Below are 16,106 nucleotides of genomic sequence, written 5' to 3' on the forward strand. Positions count from 1 at the left end.
TCACTGCACTGCAGCCTAGGCAACAGAGAGAGACATTGTCTCAAAAATTAAAAAAACAAAAAAAACAAAACAAACAAACAAAAAACCCAAAACCCCACAAAATTTAGCTGGGCATGGTTGCGGCTGCCTGTAATCCCAGCTACTCAGGAGGCTGAGGCAGGAGAATCGCTTGAACCCGGGAGGCGGAGGTTGCAGTGAGCGGAGATCATGCCACTATACTCCAGCCTGGGTGACAGAGTGAGACTCTGTCTCAAAGGAAAAAAAAAAAAAAGAAATTGAGGGATGCCACATCGGGCCTCCAAGAACACCTGTGAGCCGGGGAGGGTGGCATGGAATGTTTGGCCCTGTGGTCTGGAGTCAGCACTGGCTTCTGAGAGCCAGAGAAGGGGCAGAGTGGGGACAAGAACCTAGTGGGGCCCCGTGTGGATTCTAGAAAGGCACTTCCTGTGGGGGGCAAGCACCAGGTGGTGTCAGACCCCAGCCCCAGCCACCCTGAGCACAGAAGGTGGCTCCCCAACCTAAAGACGACAGGAGGTCATTTCCAAGAGGTGAGTTTATTGGGGAAGGGGACTGGTCAAGTCATCAGTGCAACACGGCATCCCCGCTCAGGGCAGGTCGGTCCAGTGTGTGAGCCCCGGGGGTCAAGGCATAGCAGCAGGAGGGGGAGTGAGCTACCCCCACAGGGCCATCCCCAGCCCAGTCCAGGGGCGGGGGGAAAGGGGTGACCCCTGGCGAGGTCCTCAGGCATCTGTGGTTGAGCCGGGCGGCTCCTGGGGCAGACAGTGTCGGTGCCGGAGAATCGACTTCTCCTCCTCCTGCAGGGACAGGTCACATACACGTCACCCAGCACGGGACACTGATATGTCACTGCACACATGTCAGCCAGCACCCAGCATCTCAAATACACCCCTCCAACTGTACTCATGACTCTCTGGGGGATGTGAAGGGACCCTGGGCTCCCCACTCTCACCATCTCAGAGGCAGTGCTGGGGCTTGCGCCCTCCGGGGAACCCCCTTCATCCCTCGAGCAGTCGGGTCCGGCGTCCTCCTCATACTCTGTCAGACAATCTGACTCCTCTCCTGGAGTCGGAAAGCAGGGCATGGGTGAGGGGATCAGGGCTGGCCTGTCATCTCCAGCCACTCCCCTCCCTCTTGGGGGTCCCCTGGGCCCCTCACCGTCAGCACAGCCATCGGAGACATAGCTTGTGGGGGGCTCAATCCGGGACACGATCTCTGCCAAGTCGGTGAAGCCAGAGCTTGGGAAGGCAAGCACCTGTGGGGTGACATTGGTGAGGCTCTTGGGGGGGCCCACAGAGTCTTGGGGCCCCTGGGGGGGCCTAGTGGTCCACTGGGGGCTCAGAGGAGATCCTAGGGTGGGAACTCTCTGAAGTCAGCGGAGGTCTGAGAGCTCAGCAAAACCCAGGGATATATGGGGTCATCTGAGGTTTGGGGGAGACTTTAAGGGGGCTTGGGTTCTGGAATCACAGGAGTCAGAGTGGCCCCGGGGGCATCACAGGCTTACATCTGCACGGCGGCTCTCATTAAGGTCTGCAGACCGCCGGTCTGTGAGCATTTTCTCAATGACGTTGCCACGGCTCCAGCCTCCAAACACTGCCTTCCCGTACTGGTAGCCCACATCCTGCGGGAAGTGAGGGGCTGGGTCCATGTCTGCAACTCCGTTTTGCTTGTCCCCACTCTGTCTGCCCCTTCTCTGGCCCCTTAAAAGCCTGATGCTCTGGGGGAGTTGGCATTTGAGACTCAACCTATTTCAGAGTCAGCTGCACATAGCACACTCCCCCACATATCCCCTGTCCTGCGCTTGACAGACATTACCAATCAATCTCTCCATGTTCTTTCCCACTCAGCCCCATGCAGGGTGTTGGGTAGCAAATAACACAAACTGGTGATATGTGAGCTTATTTTGAAGTCTGCAAACAGGCAGTACCTCTGCGGATATTGCCATCTCCCAAGCCCACAGCAAACATCTTGAATTTCTCATGGCATGGTATCCCAGTGAGCCCCCAAGGGACATCACATATTTCTTCTCAGACTCAGGGCTTCTGGGCTGCAGCTACTGATCAATTTTTCTTTTTTAAAAATTTTAAAAATTATTTTTATCTTTAATTTTTAAAATTAATATTATTTTTTGAGACAGAGTCTCACTCTGTCACCCAGGCTGGAGTGCAGTTGCACAATCTTGGCTCACTGCAACCACTGCCTCCCAGGTTCAAGCGATTTCTCCTGCTGCAGCCTCTCAAGCAGCTGGGACTATAGGTATGCGCCACCACACCCGGCTACTTTTTGTATATTTAGTAGAGACGAGGTTTCACCTTTTTGACCAGGCTGGTCTTGAACTCCCGACTTCAAGTGATCTGCCCACCTCGGCCTCCCAAAATGCTGGGATTACATGCATGAGCCACTGTGCCTGGCCCTTTCTTTTTCTTAGAGACGGAGTTTTGCTCTGTCTCCCAGGCAGGAGTGCAGTGATATAATCATAGCTCACTGCAGCTTCGAACTCCTGGGCTCAAGTGATCCTCCCACTTTAGTCCCCTGAGTAGCTGGGGTGACAGGCGTGCACAACCACATCTAGCTAATTTTTTATTTTTAATCTTTGTAGAGATGGAGTTTTGCTATGTTGCCCAGGTTGGTCTTGAACTCCTGGCTTCAAGCAATCCTCCCACCTCAGCTTCCCAAGGTGCTGGGATTACAGGCATGAGCCACCATGTCTGGCCCCCTGATCAGTTTCAATTGGCTTGGGCTATGGCACATTTTTCAGGGTCGGTGGCACATAACACACACACTGCTACATCCCTCTCCTGGACCTGTGGCAGACATTACTACTTCATCACTATTCTCATTCCCGCCAAGGCAGAAATGGTATTAGAAATCACTATACAGTGCTTCCGGGGGGACAGTTGGCCCATAAAGAGAAAGTTCATACACAGCACATGCACAGCCACACCCCCACCACATCCCCTGCAGACATCACTAATTGATCACTGATCTGTTTTCCACAGATTCCAGATAGGATTCCTGGATTTCTCCCGGATTCCTCCCCCTCCTGGATTCCTCCCCCTCACACTGCTCTGAGCTTTAAGTAGCAAAGCTTTGCTGGACCACCTATGCAGGCGCCATGCCACTCCTGCCCACTCACATAGATCTGGTCGAACTTCCCGAAGTCCATGGTCTTGAAGCAGTCGATGGGCGGGCGCAGGTACTCGCAGTAGGAGCTGGACTTGACAACCTCTAGCTGCCGCACGCAGGACACGTAGGCCAGGCGGGACTGGATTTCAGCCATGTCTGGAACCTTCACCTTGTCCGCCCAGGGATTCAGCCGCTTCCACAGCAGCCACCAGCCAGACAGGCTGTCCCCGTAGGTGCTGAGGTCCGTCTCGTCCTGGCTCCCCACGTCGATGGCGATGACCGTTTTGGCACCCATGCTGCGGGCGATGTCCGCTGTGGGGTCAGAGGGGTCAGCGGGCTGCTCCTCTCAGGGGCAGGGGGCACAGATGTTCAACCCAGTCCCACAGACGCCATATACAAATGATCAAAAAAAAAAAAAAAAAAAACCCACACATGAAAACAACATGCTGTCATGTACAGGGAATAGAAATGATGCAACTGAAGTTGAGGAGTGGGGTCAGGTGTGGGGAGGCTTTGTTTTATTTTTTGAGAGAGTCTCACTCTGTCGCCCAGGCTGGAGTGCAGTGTACGATCTGGGCTCAGTGCAACCTCCACCTCCTGGGTTCAAGCAACTCTCTTGCCTCAGCCTCCCGAGTAGCTGGGATTAGAGGCACACACCACTATACCCGGCTAATTTTTGTATTTTTAGTAGAAACCGAGTTTTCACCATGTTGGCCAGGCTGGCCTCAAACCCCTGACCTCAAGTGATCCACCCGCCTCAGCCTCCCAAAGTGCGGGGATTACAGGCGTGAGCCACTGTGCCCAGCTCAATAAAGCTTTATTTATACAGTCAAACAGAGGGCAGGATTCAGCCTGTGGGCCATAGTTTGCCCATCCTGTCCTATAAGATTGTGAGTATGTGTGCAGCTAGCGTACATGTCTATTCGTGTATGCACACTTCTGGGGTGTGAAATTTTAAGTTGTGTACCTGCCCACCTCTCACCCGCACCCATAAAGGTGGCAGGCATGGCTTAACTTAGTCAGAGGTGCCGCATCCTATCTATGTGTGTGCACATCCCTGCATGTTTGAGGGAACGTGAAGGACAAGTGGGACAGACTGGTATACATAGGCAAATGCCCTATTTCACTGACACACGTGTTCATCTGTGCACATGTACCTGTGTGTACACATGTGTGTGAGCTCTACCTGCCCCTGAGAGAAAGCATGTGGGTGTGTAGCCAGTGTGCACACATATGAATGTTGCATTCCACCTGCATGTCCCCTGATGTGCTTGTGGACATGGGCACCTGTCCCTCTTGTACGTACATCCACTTGTGCTTAACACAGCACGCCAGGAGGTAGATGTAGATTTCTTTTTTTTTTTCTTTGAGTCGGAGTTTCAGTCTTGTCACCCAGGCTGGAGTGCAATGGCACAACCTCGGCTCACTGCAACCTCTGCATCTTGGGTTCAAGTGATTCTCCTGCCTCAGCCTCCTGAGTAGCTGGGATTACAGGTGCCCGCCACCATGTCCAGTTAATTTTTTGTCTTTTTAGTAGAGACGGGGTTTCACCATGTTGGCCAGGCAGATCTCAAACTCCTGACCTCAGGTAATATGCCTGCCTCAGGCCTCCCAAAGTGCTGGGATTCCAGGCTGAGCCACCGCACCCGGCCAGGATGTAGATTTCAACTGCACATGTCGCTGTCCACAGGCACCTCCATGTATCATCTTGTGCACATGACTGTATGTGTGTGTGTGTGTGTCTGCACCCCTGCACGGGTGGCTTCGGCATGTGTCCCGTCGTTGAGCCTGTCTGTGTGCCCATGCGTGTGTATGTGTGGTGCGGGAGGTGCTTGCGTGTGTGGGTGGTGCGGGCAGCCACTTGCCTGGCAGGTTGTTGATGTAGCCGCCATCCATGAGTAGGTGCCCGTCCTTGGGGTCGCACAGCGGCGGCAGGTAGCCCGATAGCGTCATGCTGGCGCGCACATACCGCCACAGGGAGCCTGCGCGGTGGGACACACAGACACAGACACGCACAGACACGCTCAGACACTCCGGAGGCCCGGCCAGCCCGGCGGGCTTGCTGACCTGGGACGTTGTTAACGTAGCACCCATCCACCAGCAGGTGCCCGTCCTTGGGGTCGCACAGTGGGGGCAGGTAGGGGCAGTAGGAGGCGCTGGCCCGGATGTAACGCCACACACAGCCTGTGGGGATGGCGTGACGGGGGTAAGGCGCCCGACGAGTCTCCCTGCTCCCCTCCGCCGAGGACGGACGTACCTGGGGTCTCCGGGGCATTAGTGGGTGGCAGTTAGTGGTCGGCGATCGGGCCAGGGTGGACGGTCACTCGTGTTAACAACGTCCCAGATGTTCAGCGGCCCTCCCGGAAGCATCCCCCCAACCCCATGTGGTGTCAGCGGTTGCTGCAGGCTGGGCAGGGACACCCACCATCTTTGTGGACTCGCATGGCTGAGGCGGTGATATCTGTGGTCACGTTGAAGTAAGGCAGCCACAGGTCCTGCGGGGACAGGGATCAAGGTGAGGGAGGAGCAAGGGACTCCTTCGAGGAGGGGCAGGCAGGGCAGGGGACGGGGTGGGCCTACCTCAATCTGTTTATCCTGGAAGACCCGGTGGATGCTGCGGTTAAAGGCAGACCCAGTGAACATGGAGGTAACTGGGTACGTGAGGTCCAACACAGGTTCCAGCACTGAAGTCATGCTCTAGGGACAAGGGTGCCAGACAGGGTCAAATAGGAGTCACGTGGGGTCACAGATAAGGTTCACCAATAGGGGGTGAGCAAGGAGCACTTAGGGGCCAGGTGCAGTGGCTCGCGCTGGTAATCCCAGCACTTTGGAGGCCAAGGTGGGCAGATTACTTGAGGCCAGGAGTTCGAAAGCAGCCTAGCCATCATGGTGAAACCCCATCTCTACTAAAATACAAAAAAATTTGCCGGGCTGGTGGGGCACGCCTGTAATTCCAGCTACTCAGGAGGCTGAGGCGGATAAATCACTCCAATCTGGGAGGTGGAGGTTGCAGTGAGCCAAGATCGCGCCACTGCACTCCAGCCTGGGCGACAGAGCGAGACTCAGTCTCAACAACAACAACAAAAGGAGCATTTAGGGATGATGTGGTCACCCAAGGCCGTTCACAAAGCGGTCACCAAGGGCCCTGGGTGCTCTAGTTGGGGGTTATGGGTTAGGGTCAGTAAACAGGAGGTCCCAAAATGGTTACCCAGAGTTCTAGAAGCATATCTATAAAAGTCCGGACAGCTGGGGTTTACAGTTTGAATCAGGAAGGGTAACCCTGACCCCGGAGTCTCCCCCATGGGATCAGATTAGGGTGGAGCCACGGGTTTTATGGCACTCCTGGGGTGCTGCAATCCCTCCTCCCAACACCACACCTTGGCCCACTCTCGGGCGCGCTGCTTCGTGCGGCTGGCGCTGCGCTCCTCCGCGTACAGCGCTCCGATGAAAGAGCCAATGGACGTGCCGCCTACTAGGTCCACAGGGACCCCCGCCTCCTCTAATGCCTTTAGCACTCCGATGTGCGAGCAGCCCCTGCCGGGAAAATGGGCCCCAGTGACCCGCTAGGCCCCAGCAGCAGGAACTCCCCTGCCCCCACCTCCTCCCACCTCCCACACTGCTAAGGGACAAAGGACCCGCCCCTACCCACGGGGTCTCCCACCGGGAGGAAGCTCCACCCTCGGACACCCAGGCCCCGCCTCCAGGAGCAAGCCCCGCCCCCACGGTTTCGCCCAGGAAGGAAGCTCCACCCCCGGATATCCAGGCCCCGCCCCAGATAGCAAGCCCCGCCCCTCACCTGGCCCCGCCCCCGCCCAGCACAAGGGCAATGGTGTTCCCTGTGAGCACCCTCGCCAAGCGGGAGAAGTCGCTGTGCCGGTCCGCACGCCTGGAGAAAACCTTCTCGTAGAGCTCATGCTGGGATGGGGGAGATAGCCGCGACCGAGGAGCATGAGGGCGGGGTCCGGCGGATCCCCCAGGGGCACTCTGACCTTCGAGCCCGTCCTCAACTCTCCCAGGCCCCGCCCCAATATCCCAAGCCACGCCCGGTAGCCACGCCCCTGGAAGGTGGGGGCCGGCCCGCTCCTCACCAGCTTGGCAGGGCTGCGGCGCGAGAACAGGCGGCGCGGACAGCGCAGGTGCAGGTGCCCCGAGCACCAGCTGCGCATGTTGAGCCACTCCACGGTGCGCGTGGGGCCCGCGCCCTCCTCTCGGTGGAGCAGGACGAGCTGCTTAAGGGCGCGCACCGCCGTGTTCTCCAGCATCTGCTCCAGCTGCGGAAGACGGACGGCAGAGGTCACTAGCCACCCCACTACCACCTGGCCACACTTGGGTCCCTGATCACCTACCCCCACGGCGAGGGTACACGTGGCCTGGTGCAGGCACGGAAGGACAAGGGATGGGGCCCGAAGCGGGTGAAATCAGGGGGCACAGCCTTCCAACCTGGCCGAGGGTGGGCTCCTGGTCCCCCAGGCCCACGATGAGGATGCAGTCGGCCTGTCGCAGGCAGCGCACGGTCCAGGGCGTCAGCGAGGCGTCCGTCTGGTAAAGTACGATACGGTGTGCATCCTCCTGCTGGGCCAGCCACCCTGACAGCCGGAACTCTTGGATGCTAGGGTAGGATGAGGGCAGCGTCATCCTGGGGCTGGCCTGGGTTCAGTGTGCTCCCCGAGACCACAGAGCTCCGTTGCTGGGAGGAACTTAGACACCCAAACCCCCACCATGGAAGTCCGTGCCTTGGTGGGCAGATTCACACCACTGCGAAACACCCCATTGACCTACGGGTAGGACGCATGCTCCGTGGTTGGAAGCCGAGAACTTGAACTCAGGTCTGAAAGAATTTGAGGCTCCAAGCCCACCCATCACCCTACCCACTCCCTTCTGCAACACACACCTATCCAGTGCGGAGGCCCCCAGGCGTGCCCGGATGATGTCACTGTTAAGGAGTAGCGTCGGACCTAGGGGTAGGTGGGGAAGGGAGGCTGGGAACCATGGTCCACAGGGCTGGGGCCTCACTCAGAAAAGAATATCCATTACCCCACCCCGGTGGCCCTGTTCCCCTCCACCCCCCAAATGACCTACCCGAACATCTTTCACTCACTAATGTCCCACCCACGGCCAGCCCCCACCCATGACCCTCACCCCACTGACCAATGGCCTGCAAGGCATGCTGCAGCTCCAGCGTGAAGGCCACCATGGGGACCTCAGCACACACGGGCAGGACTGCCACCGTTGCCAGGTTGCTGGCTGGGTTGGTGAGTTCCGAGTGTGGGGGCACACCCAGCCCAGAGCCTGCTGAGAACCCAGTGGATGAGATTTGTGGTGCAAACCTGTGTCTAGAGAGATGAACCCTCCTCCTCCTCCTCTTCCTCCTCATCTGAAGTTCCTGCTCCTCTGCTCCCAGACTGCAGCCTCCAGCTGCCCAGTCTTGACTCTACCATACTGAAAACCATGGGTCTGGTCCTGGACCCCCAGCCTTAACTACTATCCCCTCTTTTGTTAAAACCTGGCCATCCACCCTCCACTTTGGGCCCTGATCACCTCAGTGGGATCCATTACACAACTCTACAACCATTCAGATTCACTGTGCTTGGGAGATCAATTGGCCAGTGTCCCTGCCCCATTCTGGTCTTGGTTCCTCTGTCTAATGGGGGACCTGAACACAAAACGAGGCAGAAATAAAGCTACTTTTAGCCTGGTCAACATGGAGAAACACTGCTCTACTAAAAATATAAAACAATTAGCCAGGCGTGATGGCATATCCCTGTAATCCCAGCTACTTGGGAGGCTGAGGCAGCAGAATCACTTGAACCCAGGAGGCAGAGGTTGCAGTGAGTCAAGATCATGCCACTGCACTCCAGCCTGGGCTACAGAGCGAAACCCTGTCTTAAAAAAAGGAAAAGAAATGACAAAGACAAGAAAAAAAAAGGAAGTAAAGCTACTTTCGACCCATCTGTTGCTTCCCAGCTTCTCCACTAACAGCCTAGACCAAGCTGTCAACTCCCGTATCTTGCCTAGACCTCTCGTTTTCTCCTTACTGGTGGAATCCTTCTTCCCATGTAACAATCTAAATAAGCTCAAATGCCTGTCCACAGCCCCTAGCCCCTATGTGACTTACCCCCCAACTCCTGCCACCTCTCCCCTTGATCACTTTCCTCCTCTCAGTGCTTCGAAACCACCAGCCGCCCTGTGCAGCATCCCTGGTTTCTCTTTCATGTCTGGCCCCATCTCATTTGTCATCTCAGCTCACTGTCTTTAGAAAAGCCTCTTTCTTCCTCCCTCCTTCCCTCCATCAGCCACACACCATCATGACCCTCTTTTGTCTTCTAGATATTGTTTTGTTTTGTTTTGTTTTTGAGACAGAGTCTCGATTTGTCGCCCAGGCTGGAGTGCAGTGGCGCGATCTTGGCTCACTGCAAGCTCCGCCTCCTGGGTTCACACCATTCTCCTGCCTCAGCCTCCCATGTAGCTGGGACTACAGGTGCCCACCACCACGCCCAGCTAATTTTTTTGTATTTTTAGTACAGACGGGGTTTCACCGTGTTAGCCAGGATGGTCTCGATCTCCTGACCTCATGATCTGCCCGCCTAGGCCTCCCAAAGTGCTGGGATTACAGGCGGAGCCACTGTGCCTCAGGCCAATACATTCTTTTATCTGTAATTTCTTCCTTTTTTCTTTTTTTTTTTTTGAGACGGAGTCTGCTTCTGAAGCCCGGCTGGAGTGCAGGCCTCGGATCTCAGCTCACTGCAAGCTCCGCCTCCCAGGTTTATGCCATTCTCCTGCCTCAGCCTCCCGAGTAGCTGGGACTACAGGCACCCGCCACCGCCTCGCTAGTTTTTGTATTTTTAGTAGAGACGGGGTTTCACGGTGTTCGCCAGGATGGTCTCGATCTCCTGACCTCGTGATCCGCCCGTCTCGGCCTCCCAAAGTGCTGGGATTACAGGCTTGAGCCACCGCGCCCGGCCTCTTTTCTTTTCTTTTTTTTTTTTTGAGATGGAGTTTCGCTCTTGTTGCCCAGGCTGGAGTGCAATGGCACAGGCTCCGCTCACTGCAACCTCCACATCCCGGGTTCAAGTGATTCTCCTGCCTCAGCCTTCCACCACGCCCAACTAATTTTTGTACTTTTAGTAGAGATGAGTTTCACCATGTTGGCCAGGCTGGTCTCAAACCCCTGACCTCAAGTGATTCACCTGCCTCGGCCTCCCAAAGTGCTGAGATTACAGGCGTGAGCCAGGCCTCTAATTTCTTAAAGATGTCTTTTCTGCCACTACTGCCCTGCCCCTGCCTCGGGGGATCTAGGGGTCAGGGCCAATCGGGTAGAGCCCCTGGAGGGAAAAGGGGTATCTAGGTTGCTGGGCTGGCCCAGAATCTGGCTGCCACAATGTAGAAACTCAGGCCCACATTTCAGCAGGCCTCCAACCCCATTGCACGCCCTATTCTGTTCTAGCTCACTGAAATCACAGGCTGAGACACGGGCTACATCTCCCAGCATGCTGTAACTTCAGAAGGCAAGGTGCCCAGAGCCCTAAACAACAATCCACAGACTATTTTCCATCACGGTATGGGAAGTTTTGTTTGTTTGCTGTTTTATGTTTTCTGAAACAGGCTCTAGCTCTGTCGTCCAGGCTGGAGTACAGTGGCACGATCACAGCTCACTGCAGCCTCAATCTCCGGGCTCAAGCAATCAATCCTCCCGCCTCAGCCTCCCGAGTGGCTGAGACTACAGGCATGTATCACCACGCCCAGCTAACGTTTGAAAATTTTCGGCTGGGTATGGTGGCTCACACCTGTAATCCTAGCACTATGGGATGCCGAGGCGGGCGGATCACAAGGTCAGGAGATCCAGACCATCCTGGCTAACACGGTAAAACCCCGTCTCTATTAAAAACGCAAAAATTTAGCCGGGCGTGGCGGCGGGCGCCTGTAGTCCCAGCTACTAGGGAGGCTGAGGCAGGAGAATGGCGTGAACCCTGGAGGCGGAGCTTGCAGTGAGCCGAGATCGCGACAGAGCGAGACGCCATCTCAAAAAAAAAAAAAAAAAAAAAAAGAAAAGAAAAAGAAAAAGAAAGAAAAAAAAGAAAAGAAATTTCTGTAGAGACGGGTGGTCCTACTGTGTTGCCCAGAGTGGTTTCAAACTCAATCTCCTGGGCTCAAGCAAGCCTCCTGCCTCAGCTTCCCAAAATGCTGAGATTACAGGCGTAAGCCATCACAACCGGCCTTGCCATCATATTCTGATCTAGGACTCCCTTTCTCTCTACATCCAAGCCATGGACTTCCCCAGCAAGCTCTGACTCCCGGGCAGACTCCGCCGCCTAAGACTCCATCCCTGGCACCACTGATTCACTTTCCAGCCCATTAACTAGCACGCCTGGGGTCAAGGACTCTGTTTCCCAGCATGCTCAGGAACACGAACTCCATTCCCCAGCATGCACTGCACCTCGGTCCTACTTCGGGTTTGAAACCCGCAGGGGCATGATTTCTTCGCGGAACTCCATTTCCCAGCATCCCTCAGGAAGAAGGCGTCCCTCCCAGCATGCTCTGGACGCGGGACTACATCTCCCAGCACGCTCCGGGCCGGCCGGCTCTCACCTGGGAAGGGTCCTTGCAGCTGCTGCAAATTTCCTAGAATTTTCTGGCTCAGCAGGTGGATAAGACGGGTCACAACCTGGGGGCGTTGGAGGCCGGCATTTCAGTGAGACCCGGGAAGCAGCTGTCCAGGTCCCACCTCTCCCTCCTCTGCCGGGGCTCCTGGGTCCCCGTTACCTGAGTCCCACCCCCAAGAGCCCCGCCCTTACTCTCTCGCCTTGGCACCTCCCTCGGCCCCCGTTCCTCCGGAAGCCCCTCCCACACGCTAGGCCCGGTCCCCCCGGGGTCCGGCCTCCGCCCCTCTGCCCCGCCCACAACAGGGCGTACCTGCGGGTACCGGCGTTTGATGTGACCCAAGGTGCCCTCGGGAAGCTTGGCCAGCTCCGTGTCTCGCACCGCGTGCACCGTCGTGGCTCGCGGCTGCCGGGTCAGCGCCTCCACCTGGGGAGCCGTGTGCATAATTGAGGCTGCTTCGGTGGGGAATGGGGAGGCCGAAGATTGGTGGAGAGGGGGCTGTACTGCCCCATCTAGGGCTCCCCTGCAATGGGGGTGCAGGGAAGCAAGCCTCGCTCGCTACCCATTAGAGGTCCGAGAAGAGGGAGAGGACAGGGATACACGACAGGCGGAATCCCCTTTTCCGACGAAATGAGGTCTGGGAGGGGAGCGGACTGGGTGACGTCAGAGGTCGGGAGCTGCATTCACCACTTTACCCGGGATGATGTGTGTGTGTTGTGTGGGGATTGGCCTGGAAAAGGCCAGAGGTCAGTGGGTGGGGGCCGCGCTCACCACGCCGATGAGGTCGCCGCGGCCGTACTCGCCCACCAGCTCCTTCTTGCCACTGCCTCGCTGGATCACGCTACGCAGCCGCCCATTGAGCACGATGTAAGTGCAGTCGGAGCGGTCCCCCTGCCTGAGTGGGCGTGGAGATCAGCAAGGTCTGACCACCCCCAAGTCCCCACCCCTAGGCCGGGCCTGAGCAGCGTGGTGGAAGCTGCACCTGTACAGCGCGCGTCCCGCCTCCACTGCCGTCCAGTCGATGGCGAAGTCCATCTGGCGTACGAAGGGCGACATCCTGGCTGCCACCGTGTGCGCCGCGCTCAGCACCACACTGGGCTGTGCGCGCATGATCCTGCAGGGATAGACTTGGGATGAAAGAGGAAGGCCTCAAAATTGCCCTACACCGGCGCTGGGAGGCCAGATCTGGGGGGTCCCTTCTGCTCTTCCAGGAGTGAGGTTGAGGGATGGGGTCCTGGCCACTCTCACGGGTTGGGGGTCCTCCGAGTGCCACCCTCACTCCAACCTCAGGCCGTCATACTCATAGAAGTCGGACTTGGAGATCCGCAGGAAGGTGCAGTCGCGCTGGGCTCGCAGCGTGAAGATGAGAGGTTCGCCAGTGAGCACCGCCAGCTGCCCCACCAGCTCCCCGGGCTGCGCTACAAACAGGCACACGTCCTCTGCCTTGTCAATCATGCGCTGGTACACGTGCAGGCAGCCCCAGAGCACGAAGTGCAGGCTCACGTCCTGTGCGGGCAGGGGATGTGATGAACACAGAACCCGGACAGCGTGGACCCCCAGCTCAGGTCAACGTGCTCCACAGAAAAACATTAAAGAAGGAAGGAAGGGTTAAGAAAAATATGAAGGCGCAGGACGCGGTGGCTCAAGCCTGTGATCCCAGCACTTTGGCAGGCCGAGACGGGCGGATCACGAGGTCAGGAGATCGAGACCATCCTGGCTAACACGGTGAAACCCCATCTCTACTAAAAACACAAAAAACTAGCCGGGCGAGGTGGCGGGCGCCTGTAGTCCCAGCTACTCAGGAGGCTGAGGCAGGAGAATGGCGTAAACCCGGGAAGCGGAGCTTGCAGTGAGCTGAGATCCGGCCACTGCACTCCAGCCTGGGCAACAGAGCGAGACTCCGTCTCAAAAAAAAAAAGAAAAAAAAGAGAAAAATACGAAGGCGCAGGACGTGGTGGCTCACGACTATAATCCCAGTGCTTTGGGAGGCCGAGGCAGGGGAGTCATTTGAGGCCAGGAATTCGAGACCAGCCTGGCCAACGTGGCGAAACCTGTCTCCACTAAAATAAAAAAATTAGGTGGGCATCGTAGCACATGTCTGTAATTCCAGCTACTCAGGAAGCTGCGGCAGGAGAATTGCCTGAACCTGGAAGGCGGAGGCTGCAGTGAGCTGAGATCATGCCACTGCACTCCAGCCTGGGCAACAGAGTGAGACACTGTCTTAAAAAAAAAAGAAGAAGAAGGCCGGGCGCGGTTGCTGACGCCTGTAATCCCAGCACTTTGGGAGGCCCAGGTGGGTGGATCACGAGGTCAGGAGATCGAGACTGTCCTGGATAACGCGGTGAAACCCTGTCTCTACTGAAAATACAAAAAATTAGCCGGGCACCGTGGCAGGCGCCTGTAGTTCCAGCAACTCGGGAGTCTGAGGCAGGAGAATGGTGTGAACCCGGGAAGCGGAGCTTGCAGTGAGCTGAGATCGCGCCACTGCACTCCAGCCTGGGCGACAGAGTAAGACTCCGTCTCAAAGAAAAAGAAAAGAAAAAGAAAAAGAAAAACATGGAGGAGAGAATAAAGACTTTGGATATGAGCAGCATCTATATATACATATAAATACATATAAAAACATATAAAAATATTTTTACATAGATTATAGATGAGCAGCATCTCTCTCTATATATGTGTATATATATGTGTGTGCATATATATATATATATATGTACCATATACCCAGGATTCAACCAACCTTGGATCTAAAATATTCAAGAAAAAAAATTGCACCTGCACAGACCATTTACAGACTATTTTTCCCCATTATTCCCTAAATAATACAGCATAATGACTATTTACATAGCATTTACATTGTATTAGGTATTATAAGTAATCTCGAGATGATTTAAAGCGAGCTTGTCCACCCTGCAGCCCACAGGCTGCTTGTGGCCCAGGCTGGCTTCGAATTTGGCCCAACACAAATTCATAAACTTTGTTAAAACATTATGGAATTTTTTGTGTGTGTGTGTGATCTTTTTTCTTTTAGCTCATCAGCTATCTTTAGTGTTGTTTGCTTGTTTGTTTTGAGACGGTGTCTTGCTCTGTCGCCCAAGCTGGAGTGCAGTGGTGCAAACTTGGCTCACTGCAACCTCTACCTCCAGAGGTCAAGTGATTCTCCTTCCTCAGCCTCCCAAGTAGCTGGGATTAAAGGTGCCTGCCACATGCCCGGCTAATTTTTGTATTTTTAGTAGAGACGGGGTTTCACCATGTTGGCCAGGCTGGTCTCAAACTCCTGACCTCAGTGATCCACCTGCCTCAGCCTCTCAAAATGCTGGGATTACAGGTGTGTGCCACTACGCCCAGCTGGTGTTAGTGTATTTTATGTGTGGCCCAAGACAATTATTCTTCCAATGTGGCCCAGGGAAGCCAAAAGATTGGACACCCCTGATTTAAAGTATACTGAAGGGGCTGGGTGCAGTGGCCCACAACTGTAATCCCAGCACTTTGAGAGGACTAGGTGTGAAGATCGCTTGAGCCCAAGAGTTTGAGACCAGCCTGGGCAACATAGTGAGACCCTGTCTCTAAAAAAAAAAAAAAAAAAATTTAAATTAGCCAGGCATGGTAGCATGTGTCTATAGTCCTGGCTACTCTGAAGGCTGAGGCAGGAGGACTGCTTGAGCCCAGATGTTTGAGGTTGCAGTGAGCTATGATACCAGCCTGGGCTACAGTGCAAGACCCTGTCTCTAAAATAAATTAAGGGCCAGGTGCAGTGGCTTATGCTTGCAATCCCAGCACTTTGGGAGGCCAAGTCAGAAGGATCGCTTGATAGTTTGAGCCCAGGAGTTGGAGACCAGCCTGGGCAACACAGCGAGACCCCCATCTCTAAAACAAGAAAAGAAGAGTAAAATGGGCAAAAGATCTGAATAGAAACTTCTCCAAAGAAGACATACAAATGGCCACTAGGTGCATAAAAAGCTGTTCAACATCAAGTCATTAGAGAAATGCAAAGCAAAACCACAATTACACTTCACACCCACAGAGATGGTTAGAATTACAACGTGTTAGAGAGAATGTAGAGGGACTGGAATTCATACGCTGCCAGTGGAAATGTAAAATGGTGCTGCTGCTTTGGAGAACAGTCTAGCAAAGAAACAAACAAACAAAATAACAGTGCTTAAAAAAATTAAAAATAGAGGCTGGCCGTGGTGCCTCACATCTGTAATCCCAGCACTTTGGGAAGCTGAGGCGGACGGATCACTTGAGGTCAGGAGTTCGAGACCAGCCTGATCAATAAGGTGAAACTGTTTCTCTACTAAAAATACAAAAATTAGCTAGGCATGGTGGCATGTGCCTATAATCCCAGCTACTCGGGAGGC

The 16,106-nt window shown here is 55.2% G+C and overlaps 1 protein-coding gene across 8 annotated transcripts in view; it reads right to left on the minus strand.

Annotated features, from left to right (window-relative positions):
* Window positions 1-535: 535 nt before the first annotated feature.
* Window positions 536-16,106, minus strand: part of PNPLA6 (patatin like phospholipase domain containing 6) — a 29,418-nt gene continuing 13,847 nt past the window's right edge. For 5 of the 8 annotated variants that reach the window (XM_003914782.5, XM_021930615.2, XM_017952148.3 and 2 more), the window contains 19 exons: window positions 13,043-13,248; window positions 12,725-12,856; window positions 12,514-12,637; window positions 12,055-12,168; window positions 11,731-11,806; window positions 8,293-8,436; window positions 8,036-8,099; window positions 7,585-7,753; window positions 7,233-7,415; window positions 6,941-7,059; window positions 6,522-6,678; window positions 5,725-5,841; window positions 5,570-5,639; window positions 5,010-5,126; window positions 3,155-3,456; window positions 1,523-1,639; window positions 1,177-1,273; window positions 971-1,080; window positions 536-815 (listed from right to left, as the gene is read on the minus strand). In XM_003914782.5, coding sequence (XP_003914831.1) covers window positions 741-815; window positions 971-1,080; window positions 1,177-1,273; window positions 1,523-1,639; window positions 3,155-3,456; window positions 5,010-5,126; window positions 5,570-5,639; window positions 5,725-5,841; window positions 6,522-6,678; window positions 6,941-7,059; window positions 7,233-7,415; window positions 7,585-7,753; window positions 8,036-8,099; window positions 8,293-8,436; window positions 11,731-11,806; window positions 12,055-12,168; window positions 12,514-12,637; window positions 12,725-12,856; window positions 13,043-13,248 — 2,493 coding nt within the window. In that variant the 3' untranslated portion in view covers window positions 536-740. Of the gene's footprint in view, window positions 816-970; window positions 1,081-1,176; window positions 1,274-1,522; window positions 1,640-3,154; window positions 3,457-5,009; window positions 5,127-5,211; window positions 5,329-5,569; window positions 5,640-5,724; window positions 5,842-6,521; window positions 6,679-6,940; window positions 7,060-7,232; window positions 7,416-7,584; window positions 7,754-8,035; window positions 8,100-8,292; window positions 8,437-11,730; window positions 11,807-12,054; window positions 12,169-12,513; window positions 12,638-12,724; window positions 12,857-13,042; window positions 13,249-16,106 lie in introns of all 8 variants that reach the window. The other 3 variants (XM_009193337.4, XM_003914781.3, XM_017952147.2) reach the window with 2 other exon arrangements.

Source organism: Papio anubis, chromosome 20, assembly GCF_008728515.1.
Source record: "Papio anubis isolate 15944 chromosome 20, Panubis1.0, whole genome shotgun sequence".
NCBI classification, from domain to species: domain Eukaryota; kingdom Metazoa; phylum Chordata; class Mammalia; order Primates; family Cercopithecidae; genus Papio; species Papio anubis.